The following is an 11941-nucleotide window of genomic DNA, read 5'->3' as shown; positions in this document are numbered from 1 at the left end:
TATGTACATATACTACATCAAGTGTCCTAAACAACTCCGCAGCTCAAGAGAAAAAAGCAAAGACAGAGCGCTAAAATATTAATAATTTTTAGATTTCAAAACAAATCCAAAATGCAAATCACGAGTGGGCTTTTCAAAGGTTTACAATCTTAGCCCCTTCAGTATGAAATTGTCCTTAAAAATTAACACAGCACTACTACTCTTCAGCAAGGAAAACCCCAACAATTCTCTCCTCCTTTTTTAACCGTAACATTCAATTTTGAGGTTTCAGACAATTTTACATGTCAACAACATTTAAGTCAGAACATTTCCAAGCACTTCACCTGCATTATGCAATGTTTGTTCTTCCTAAAGATTTACAAATCTAAGAGACATTTTACTGAAGCTGATTTAAAATACCCCCAAAAAACCAAGAAGATGCACTCTTCCAGGGTTGCGCAGTGATGAACTGTCAACAGGTTTCAGTCCCGGTCATTTATTTGTTGGAGCCCTAGCAGGTGAGTGTCCACTTTGTTGCTGGGCTCTGGCAAGGTTGCCACTTACATGGCAAAGCAAGCAGAGAGGCCCAGCGTTGGTGTGGTTGTGAAAGGGCTGCCAAGGGAAGGTGAGGACCAGCGGTAGTTGGTATTCAGGGCACCTTTTGTGTGGAAGGAATCGCTGGAAGATTTTAATTGCAAAGCTGGGCTGTGGTGAGAGTGAGAGAGAGCGTTGGGTCCACTGGGAGGCTAGGCTAGTACAGAGCTCCAGTGTTGGTGTGGCTGTGAAAGGGCTGCCAAGGGATTGATGTCATGGAAAAAGCCAAATGGCTTGGGAAATCTCATTATTTTATGTCATTTTTCTTACCTTGGCATATCCAGTCTCCCTCTGAGATGATAGAAGTGGTTCATCCTGCGATTCAACTGCCCTTGTCTTGGGACCGCATGTCCATCTGTGAGAGGTTTCTCAGCCCTGCTCTTTGCCAGTAGCTGTCATGTCCTGTCTTGCCCTGTCCACCAGCTGCCCTTGTGGCAGCTGCTGTGGACAGCTCATGTGGGTGGCGGACAAGCTGATTTACTGTGCAAATAAAGGGGATGAGAGGTTGCCTGTCTGGATGTGTACAGGTCTTCCCTACTGCCCTCAGATATAAGGCAGTGCTACCCACCACCACCCAGGGACTTGCCCTACATGCTCAGCTTGTGTACAGACAGCTGTGCTCAAAATGCCTCAGGGCTCCTCACATCTCCTGAAAACCTCCCATGTGGCTCCCATCAGCCACCAAGTAGCCCCTGGTCACAGGGTTTGGCCACACCTGTGCCATTCACAGCTTTCTTCATCTGCCAACAGGAAGGAGTGAGGGCAGGAGGAAGAGCAGGAAGAAGGGGAGGGACAGAAGGAAGGAAAAGAGGGAGGGAAGAAGGTTGCATTTGGCAGCTACCTCCAGCAGCTAGAGCCAGAGCAGCTGACAGTCACCGTGGGAGAGGCTCACAATGTCCTCAGCAACTTCCACCACTTCTTTGCCCAGCGGCCTGGCTGTTCTGACAACTTTTCCAGATGTGCTCTTCATTCCTGAAATCGTGAGTTCTGGCTTCTTCCTGGGGAGGGCAGATCCTGTTTGCAGGGCATCCAGCACGCTTCATGCTGCAGGTGCCTGAGGGATGAGACCTCATACAAAGCATGTGGTTCAGGACCCGTGCCAGGTCTCTGAGCCATAGGGGTCTGAGGGCAGCCCCTGATGCCTAGCTCACTCTCAGAGAAAAGCACAAGCCCTGAGCTGGGAGCTCTGAAGCTCTCCTTTAGTCTGCAGGGGATTTTTGTGGTGTATCTGTAAACATTTTGTAATCTCCTGCCTAACAAAATGGAAGGGGTTGCTGGTAGGTTTAAACTAGGTTGCCAATTTGAGCCGATTAATTAATTGGAAGATGATTTTAGCAGCTGAAACAGGCAGAAGATAAACGGTTTGCTTAAAGCAGGGGCTAAAGGCAAGCTGAAGTAATTGTTCACAGCAGCAAAGACTCAAGGCTGCTGAAGCCGTTCTGCTCAGCTGCAGTGTTCCCGAGCTGAAGACACAGAGCGCTGGACCTGGGTGCGTGGGCAACAGTGGGTGAGCAAAGAGTGAACAAACACCTTATAACTTCTTCCCATATTGTAGTTTCCTTAAGCAGGAGAAGATCATAACCTTAATAGGTTTGGCACAGGTGATTAAAAGCAGTTGCTGCGAGCACTGACTAGAAGATGGAAAGTTTCAACTAAAGTCTTTTTCCTGTGTCTTCTGCCCATGAAGCCTGCTCTTCTCACAACAGTTTGAGAGGCTTGTTCCAAAGCCTGAGTACTTTCATCCAGCACTGAGGGGCTTGGCTGAGGGTTGTAGAATGGCACTCAGATCACTTAATGCTAAAACTTCAACTTTGCCCTTTGTGACCAAATCCTTCCTTGCCACCCAAGTCAGTCCACACTCCTGGGATTTACAGCACTTACTTCATTCTCCTAGCTGTCGAGCAAAGAAGAATTGGAGTAAAGCAGGCGTTACTGATGTATAAGGAGAAGTTTGCCTCAGCTCCTCCAAATACACTCTGGGGACTTGGTCTCTGCCCAGGGCCTGAGAGCATGGTCTAGGTTTCCTGCAGCTGCATGAAGGTGGGTACAAAGTCCCTGTGGAGGTTCTGGTGGGGCAGACACTTGCCAGCCACCTCTACCACTGGGTTACGGTGGTCCTGGTGCTGAACATGCTGTTGGCATCAGCATATTACGGTAGTGGCTGTGCCTTGAACTGTTTGTAATCCCTTTCTCCAGGGGATTTGGCAAGGCAGCTTGCTTAATGAGACGAAAATAAGCACCCTATCCTTTGGTTTGGGTAAGATCTGGAAATGTGCATCCTAAAGGCTAAGGAACCACCTGGGAAAGAAGAATGTTGCATAACTGGATTTCTCCATCTCTGGAGGCGTTATGACTCTAGGTCGTCCAGCTGTATTATCTCTGTGTACAAAAGGGGCAGCTGCCTCATATCACAGCATTCAGAAGGACAAAGAGTTTCTCAGTCCGTAGTGGAATCCAAGGTTGCCTTCAGTGGACTAATACGGTAACCACAAAAATATTTGTCATTTCAATTGCTAAGACAGATGCGAAAAAGCCAGAAGGTCCTGCCCGCAGCTCATACGATTGCCACATCGGGGTGTGCTGATTAAGAGCTACCATTTTTATTCTGTGAGGCTGGGTTTCATTCTTGTAATCTATTTCATTTGAAGAGTCTTCTGCATATCTGGATAGCCAGGCCTACGTGGAAAAGCTGAAACGAGCTGAAAGCAGATATGTTTGCTTTGTAAAGGCTATTTAAAAGACTTTTTTTTCCTTAGACTGTTGTCCCCAACCTGCTGTGTGTTTATTGGAAGCCTCTTGACCCTTTCCTCATTTCTATGACTCTTCTGAACCAAAGCCAGTAATCAAACCACGCAAACATACTTGTCTGAGTGAGAAATCGCATCCTGCAGAAAGGAGAGTTGGGGAGTGGTAAGAAATGAGAAGTGATACTTCTTCCCCCAACCTCTTATCTCACCCCACTTGTGTTGGATTTTAATGGAGCAGCGGTGAGGTTTTCTCCAGGACCTTTAGCTGCAACGCACTCATGGTGTCATTGCACGATTTATTACAGGGACTGGATTAGTTTTCAAGTGTCAGTCTTTGGTTGTTATTAGAGGCAGCAAAACAGCAGCACTTTGGACAACCTATTTGCACTCAGATATTTGCAAGGTCTCAACCGCATCCTTGATTTAATGTATCAATTTGTGTAATGTAACCAATGAACTTTCCTACAAATGTGGGTGACACAAATGATGTAACGTTTTCTGAGTATTGTAAATCAGAAACGTTTTTCTCCACTTGCAAAAAGCCTCCAAGGAAATGGAAATGCCGTGATCTGTATGAGTTGGCACTTGGATGGTGGCAAAGGCTGGCCTGGGATACACTGGCGATCAGAATGCTCTTAGAGTCAGTGAGGCTGTCTTACCTCTGGAGATTTGCCTGCGAGCCCAAGACCAGCCAGTGATGAGGGATAGGTCCCCACAGCAGCACCAGTCTCCACGCAGTGTGCGTTCAGCCGAGAAACTCCTCATCACAGGATGCTGCATAGACTAAACTTTGCACAGGTTCAAGAAACAACTGGGCTGATTTGAGGCAGAGAAAAGCTGCTGAGTGTGTTGTAGTGCAAAGACACCGTTTGCAGCTCAACACTCTGCAGCATTGGACATTGTGCTCTCATCCTCTGGTGTAGGAATCTGCTGGTGGAGAAAAGGTAGAGCCTAGATGTAGCTGTCCTTGCGTTCCCCATCCCACCAAAAAACCCAAGGCAAACTCCCAAGCCTGGGTGAGAAGAATGGGGTCCCACCTGCGACTGGAGCAGCAGCTGGTGCATTGTGCAGCTCTGGTGTAGCCAGCGAAGGAAGACCCAAATAGCTGGAGCAGCAATACAAGTCCTCCTTCCCAGGAGAAGCTGGGAGCCCCAACCTTATTTCCCCTACCAGAGAGTAAAACTGGCGGTATTACCTCTCTTCAGCTTGTTCTCTCTCCTTTCAGGGTAACATTTTCACGTGGCCTTCATTAAGGCCATGTCTGTGCTGTTTGTGCAGCTGAGCTGCCTTTGACAGCACTCCTTTCAGGTATCTGCCACACTGGGTGTGAAGCAAACATGCCCTACTGGGATAAGCTTCCCTGTTCATCGACACCAGCCTTCAGAAATGTCTGAACCAGCCTCCTGAGCACACTGATGTGGGGAGGGCATGAATGGCAGTGACACCAGGAGGCAGGGCCACAGGCAGGCTTTTTTTGGGTCAAGATCAGAGGCAGGTGCTCCCAGCTAAATACCCAGTTTCAAGTGGAGGCTGGGAAGAACTCAGAGGTATCCCTGGGCTATTGCCATGTGCAGTGCTAGCGCCAGAGGTGTGCGTGGCCTTTGGCTCTGCCCTGGATAAGCCGATTTACCCCATGCTTGCTTTCTCTCCCACTTTCACTTGCAGATCTTTGGGGGCCTTGTCTGGATCCTGGTGGCATCCTCGAAGGTCCAGTTACCCATGCTGCAAGGCTGGGTGATGTTTGTCTCTGTGTTCTGCTTTGTCATGTCCATCACCCTCCTGTGCCTCTACATCTGCGGTGCACATGGGGGCAGTAGCTCCTGGGTCACCTTGGTAAGTGGATGGGACAAACCTCAGGGCCTCTCCCCTCCCTGGTACCACTGGTATACAATGGTCTCCTTTGCTGCTACTGCACACCAAATTGCAGGCTGGGGCTTGCTTGTGTGGGTTCCTTTTTTCCCCCCTTTGCAGTGTGCTCCCTCCTGGGAATGACTGTGTCATCCTTGGTTCTTAGGCTGTCATCTGCCAGGAGACAGCATCTCTGTTCTACCTCAGTATGGCCGTGTTGGAAGCCTACTCCACCTATATCAGCTTTGGTCCTGCCAACGCCGTGATGATGACCGTCTACCAGGAGAACGTTGCTGCTGTGGTGAGTGCCTGGCAAGCAGGGGAAGGAGAGGGCAAAGCAACGCAGCAGGAGAGGGCAAAGCAATGCAGGAGGGCTGATGTGCAGGAGGTGGCAGCACCTAATGGTTTTTAAAACGGCTGAAGGCTCAAAAAAGCATGTATTTTTGTTCTTAAAAACTAGGATCACAGAAACATCTCCTGTGTCTAGTTTAAACGAGTTGAAGATGTTGTTGTGTCAGCTTGAGGGTTTCTAATGTTATTTTTAACTCTTTCAGAGGGAAATGAGCACGCACATGTCGCCCTCCGTGAGCGAGGATGCCGTGCCCAGGCTGAAGCCCGCGCTAACCTCGAAGCTTGCATCCCGGAGTTGAGCACAGAGAGGCGTCACCCTGTGAAGGCTTGGTGTGTTGTAGCAGCTGGTGCTGTGAGGTCTGGCGGCTGGCAGCAGGGGGGAAGCGGCTGCTGGGGGGTTCCCTCATTTGCATAGCCCAGCCCCCTCCGCGTGCATCGGAACGCCTGGGTCCCCCCTGTGGCAGTTTTTGACCGGTCCCTGCCAGTTGGGTCAACGGACCCAGCGCAGGCGGCGGATCCCGCTGGGGCTCCTCTGCCTGGGGTAAATCCCTCGGTATTTGTGATTCAGAAGAGGTGAAAACCAAATCTACGGGTCTCCTTAGACAACCTTCAGGAGCTGTGGGCTGCAGATGGGGGGGCGCCCCCCTTGTCTGCTCCAGTGACTGGTCCCATTGCTGGTCAGAAGTGGAACAGCTTGAACAGGTGAATCTGCCATTTCTCTCCTGGCCGTTGTGGGAGCTGTTTCGGGGGTGAGGGAGTACCTTGAACTCACTGGTTATATTGACGAACTCTCGGTTGCCTAAATATGGGACCGAGGCTGGCTCAGACATGGGTGTCTACATTAGAGACATCCATGCTTAGTCAGATGAATCCCACCCCAATCTCCTGTGTTCCTCATCAGGTCTATGACAGCTCTGCTGTTAGCCTTTCCTGAAGCCAAGTACGGTTTCTGTCTCTTTTCTTTTTCTTTTTTTTTTTTTGTTTTGTTTTGTTTAACAGAAAGGAAACCCAGTCTTAGACATTCATTTGCGGAAGAAAGTTTGTGTTTGAAGATCACGCTTGGATCTTCAAGTAAGTCTAATTAGATGCCTCTTCCTCTCCTGTTCATCCCTCATAGGCTTGGGCACTGTCCGTTTGTCCTGTTTCTGAGGACCGCTGCCCAAGGCACCTAGCATTGCACATGGACAGCCTGTATCTCCCGTTGCACCGTGAATTTTGTTAGCAGGAGTGAAGAATTTTTAGGGTATAAGCTAACTGAATTGCACTGAAGTGAAAAAAGTGCTGTATAACTTCCAAGAGATAAGAACGGAATATAATTGGAAGAGAAATATTTTGAGCAAAAGATGCTGAAAAAGCATCTTTGAAAAATTATGAGCATAGCGCTATGGTTTTTTATTTAGGATTTTTATATGTTTTAGATTTAGAGTTTGAATTTCAACAAATTGAGTTGAATTGGTGTGGATAACATATTCAAAGGGCCACGTATTTCTTTCAAGGACGAATAAACAAAGTAGCACCTACAAAGACTGTTTTGGCTTTCAAGAGTTTTGTATTTTTGAACCCAAATCTGCAAGTTCCTGTTAAATTAAAGTGTTCTAGAAAAATGTCACAGATTGTATGATCCACCCTTTCTAAAAAATTATTGTTGATGTTGCTTGGTTGGGCTGAGGCCCCTCAAGACATATATCTCCTTTTGTTCAGAAGACTCTCGGGCTGCAGCAGGCACCCAGACATCACAGAGATAATAGAGGATCCCGAAAAGAAGTCAGCAAGTTACAAAGGAGGAATGGGCAAGTAAAAGGCGAAAGCCTGAATCCCATCTGTCCTAAGAAATGATCTGCTCAGCTCTGGGCTGGTGGCACAGGCCACCTACAATTCAGGGTCTCGGGCACAAATCTTGCGCACTTAGGTGCTTATGTCCTTCCTGACAAAGGAAAAGAACATTAAAAGGAGATGCCTGTTACTTAGTTCAGTAAAGGGAAAAGAAACTTCTACTTAGATCTGTTTGCCTCTTTTGGAGGCTGGACTTGAGCACAAAGGAGACGAGTGCCCTAGTAGCAGGCTGCTGAGCAGGCTGAGGGGATGCAGGGAGTCTGCTCCCAGGGAAGCTCTTCCACTTTGTATAATCTAGTTACTCTTGTACTGGGGGTTTGAAGCCAAGTACCCAGCAGGCACACCATAACTCTTCTCTCTCTCTCTCTCTCTCTCTGGCCCATTAATTGTCCTGATACCACTCCAGATCTCCTGAAAGTGGGACGCCAACTGTTAAAGGGAGATTCTCGCCTCAGGACGCCTGCAACCTCAAGCTCAGCCTCGCGCGTGGTCCGTGAGAAAACCACGGCTCCAACTGCAAATCTGAGTAAGTAGGGGATGCAGATATGGGACTTTTGCAGGGAGCGCCTCAGCCGCTGGGCTGTTGGACAAGGTGACACCTGTGCCAGCCAATTCACCTTTTAGTGCCAAATGCCTTTTGATAGAGATGCAGGTCTCCTGGGGACTGTGGGGACATGCTCCTCCTCCATCTGGAAAAGATGGCTGAGCTCCTGGCGTAAGAAGGGCACTGAGGTTTAGAGGTCAGAGTTGAGGCAGGTATGGAAGATGGCAAGAGCTGTGATCTTTAGTAAAAAAAAAAAAAAGTCTTTTTTATATTTAAGAAGCTTTTTTTCTCTCTTCTGCTCATTCGTTATGGAATATGAGTCAAATAAGAGAAACCGATGCTACACACACTGCACGCTCTTAAGTATTTGTTTTAAAATATGTGTGAGGTCAAGCTGGAGCAGGCTTTGCAGTTTGTGTATCTACTGCAGCAAATGCAGCAAAAGCCAGAATCCTGTGTTGCTGTTAAATGGTTTTCTTTACAGTTTTCCAGCTGTATTCCTCCTCCCCATGATAGAGTGTTGCCAGACTGATTAGAATACACAAATTGTATTCCCTTAATCTTCCTTCATAAACAGTGCCCTGTAATCCTGTCATCATTGTTGTTGACCAAATCAAAACATTAAAGAAAGCCTTTCTCTAGACTGAACAAAGACAATCTTCAATCTAAAATATTTAGAATGCTTAGAGATATTTTAAGGCTTTAATAATGTACTTAATTTAATTCAATAAATTTTAAATTTATTTTTAAATTTTAAATTTTATATTTTAAATTTATTTAATTAAATTAATTTATTTAATTTTATATTTTAAATGTTTTAAATGTTTAAATATTTTAATTTTAAAAATTAAAAAACGGAAAGGATTTAGTTTTAATTAGGAATTAGTTAAATTAAAGCAATAAAAATATCAAAATATTTGTACCCCTTTTTTAAAAGAGGAAAGGAATTTGACAGTTCTCAAAATTTAAGCATCATTTCAGACAGAAAGTAGAAAATTCTGTTTTTCCACTATCTGGCCATGTTTGAATTAAAATCAGAAATAGTTTCAGTGTTCTCTGAACTTTGTTTTTTGGTGACCAAATCACTCAGAAATTTTTTTTTTTGTGCTTTAGAGTGACATCTTTTAATCCTTTTTGAGCAGTGTTGAGTGGATATGTCTCTATATTCCTTCTGTTTATATATCTGTATTTGTATGCGGGCATAGAAAGCTAAGGGAACGTCTTTATCTTAGTCATGCAAATCTGACTGATTTGGTTTCACTGTGGTATATGGACGTTGGGGAAGTTGGTGGTTAATGGGCTCAACAGTGGAAACTCAGCCATAAACAACTAAGCAGGACTTTGCAGATAGCGGTGGCATTTTGAACATTTGCTTGCTTTTACGTACCTAGCTATATAAATCCTGGGGAAGCTGTGTTTTAGATGCCTTCAATCTCTTTTGGTCCTCACCTGTCGTTATGATTCCGAGATTAGGAAGAGCCTGGAAGAAGGGGGAAATGCATGCCCAGTCCCTGTTCCAATAAATAAACCACAATTATGAAAAGAAAATAAAACCCAGCATCTGATAGAGCAACTAGACAGAGGTTGCCCAACTTTGCCCAAAACTCTAGATTGTAGAACTTACTTTTCTCAGGTGTGTTGGCTGCAGGGGTTAGGCAAGGTCTCCTGATGGAGGCAGGGGAGCTGTGGGAAATTCAGGCCTGTTTGGATTCCACTATGTATGTAGCAACGGGTGACAAAGACGTGCAGGCACCCTAAACTGGGTGAATCTGTGGAGGAGCTGGAGAAGGCCCTGATAAGCTGAGAGGACAGGAACCCCATCTCCTCCCCTGGTTCTTACAGCTGGACGCAGTGCGTGTCCCAGGTGGTGTGATGGGGAGATGATGTGCAGCCTCCTCCCAGTTCAAAGCTAAATCTGGCCCTGCAAATCCCAGGTGGATCCTTTCTCCAGTAAAGCAGAGAGCAGAAGAGAGCTTTCCTTGGGCTGCTTTTGTGTGGACCCTGATGTCTTTTGTGTAGTGTGAAACACCCAGCCTGGTCTTTGGAGAGGAGCCAGGCACCGAGCTCTTTTAAAGCTGACCTGCTTCTAGGCATGCCCAGAAACAAGAGTTTCACATAGCTGAGACACTCTGCTGATTGAGAGCGGGATTTCTCAAGTGAGGTGGCAGATAGGAAGAGCGCTACTTCCAAAATTCCCCCCGTGGAGCTGGGGCCCTGGCATCCTTTCATAAATCCTGCTCCAGCCACTGCAAGGTGGACATCGCTTCCCCAAGGAGCTTGAAATATATTACTTTTAATGTGTTGTAACAAAACAGTAGATGTACCTTATAATACCGTATCTTAGGTGTACTGTTATGTAAGTTGTGTTTAAAGGAAATGAAAATTCTGCAGAGTTTGTTTTGTATTTTATTTGGATTACAAGCCTTGTCTTGCTTCCATGTTGAGGCATTTCATTACAGGTCGTCTGTTCCTCCCTTCTGAAATTCTCTAAGTAATAGGAAGTTGTTGGCTTTCGAAGTCTGGGCACCTGGCACGCTGTGAGTCTTTGCTAAAGTTGGCAGAATACGGTGTGACCGCAAACCCTCAAGGATTAATAGGCTGAAAAAGCACAGGCTTCATGTCTGTCCTTAGTGTTCCTTAATGCTAAGAGTGCTACTGGGGGGAAAAACAAGCAAATGACAGCAGTCGTAACTTGACATTCATTGCTTTGAGACCCACCTTGTCTTTCTTTATAACTATAGAAATATAGTTTAGTCAACCAATCAATATACTGGGTAGGGTTTTACTGTTCGTTTCAGTAGATGGCACTTGATCTCTATTAGTTTTTTGTAATAATTTCAAGGTGTGCGTTACAGTAAATGTTTGACTAGCTTTATGACAAATTTTGCTTTTGATCCTGGGATTGCAGGGCTGCTTAGTTAGTTACCTCTCGGATATGTTTCTCATTCTGGTGGTTTTCTCTTCCCTGTTGAAAACATGTAAAACTGATTTAAAATGTTTTATGCACATTAGAATGAAAACCATGTGCCTTATATTAAGGGTGATTGTGCAAAAGCTTTCAGCTGAATCAGGTTGAGCATGTGATTTCATGCGTTTGCATATATGCTGTGGACACATACCTGCAGCATTTGCTGCTGTGAATGCATGCCTGCGGGGTTTGTTGCTGTGCACCAGCCAGCCTCTCTCCTCCTTGTGCATTGGAACCAGATTTAGGAGATGTGTTGAAGAGGCCTCTGAAAGCCCTTTGTTAAACTTCTGCCACCAACATAACGGGACGGCTGGGATGTTGACCTAGTCTATGACGGAGTTCACTCCCTTTCTGTGTCCTGTTAAGTCATCCCTGCCAAAGATGGTGTTTTCCAGCTTCTAAAAGTACTTCTGACCAGCCTATTCATTTCTATTCAAGCAGACCAGGTAGTACTGCCAGGCATATGAGAAAACTCCTGAGGTAACACCACATGCTTCCTTATTAAAGACTTGTCCGTAGGTGGATTTACACATCACGGAGGTTTTTCCAAAACTGTCATATACAAGTTGAGTATCATGTTATACATCTATTGGTATTTCTTGAACCTCCAGTCTCAATGTTTCTAATGAGGTTGGAGTAGCAAAGTAGCATCCTTCCATCTCTGATCGAAAGAGCCTTTTGGTTTGAACAGAAAGATAAGTTGTCCAGACTGTTCTCTTCTCCGTGAACATGTGTTCCCCCAACAAAGGTCATTTCAGGATGAGAAGGGAAAATTGCTGGCAGCTGTTCTAAATTGGTGTTAGAAGAGCTCAAACTGCATATAGAATCACAAAAAATAATTAGGTCAGGCTAATTTCCGTACGAAGAATCTCTGTAAGGTATATAAAGCAGGAAAAAAAACCACTATGTAATGCTCTTTGTCTGTTCCAACATCTGCTCGTGGCTGCTCTGCAAATCCATGAATTAAAAACAATGAAGAAAAATGCTGGCTCAGGATACAGTGATATGCAGAGTCTACATGATGGCTCTCAGCCAATCTCAGTAATTAGTTTGTAGTGACTGTTTTTAGAGATGAGC

The 11941-nt window shown here is 45.7% G+C and overlaps 1 protein-coding gene across 1 annotated transcript in view; it reads left to right on the top strand.

The window, feature by feature from the left end:
- The first annotated feature begins 1466 nt into the window (after window positions 1–1466).
- LOC142055636 (myelin and lymphocyte protein-like) overlaps window positions 1467–11941 on the top strand; it is a 51080-nt gene continuing 40605 nt past the window's right edge. Inside the window, exons 1-3 of the mRNA XM_075089753.1 lie at window positions 1467–1553; window positions 4986–5153; window positions 5335–5523. Of these exons, the coding sequence (XP_074945854.1) occupies window positions 1467–1553; window positions 4986–5153; window positions 5335–5523 (444 nt within the window). The remainder of the gene's footprint in view (window positions 1554–4985; window positions 5154–5334; window positions 5524–11941) is intronic.

The sequence above is a fragment of the Phalacrocorax aristotelis genome, chromosome 3 (genome assembly GCF_949628215.1).
Source record: "Phalacrocorax aristotelis chromosome 3, bGulAri2.1, whole genome shotgun sequence".
NCBI classification, from domain to species: domain Eukaryota; kingdom Metazoa; phylum Chordata; class Aves; order Suliformes; family Phalacrocoracidae; genus Phalacrocorax; species Phalacrocorax aristotelis.
Note: the sequence above shows the minus strand (reverse complement) of the source record. Positions and strands in the feature narration are given on the sequence as shown.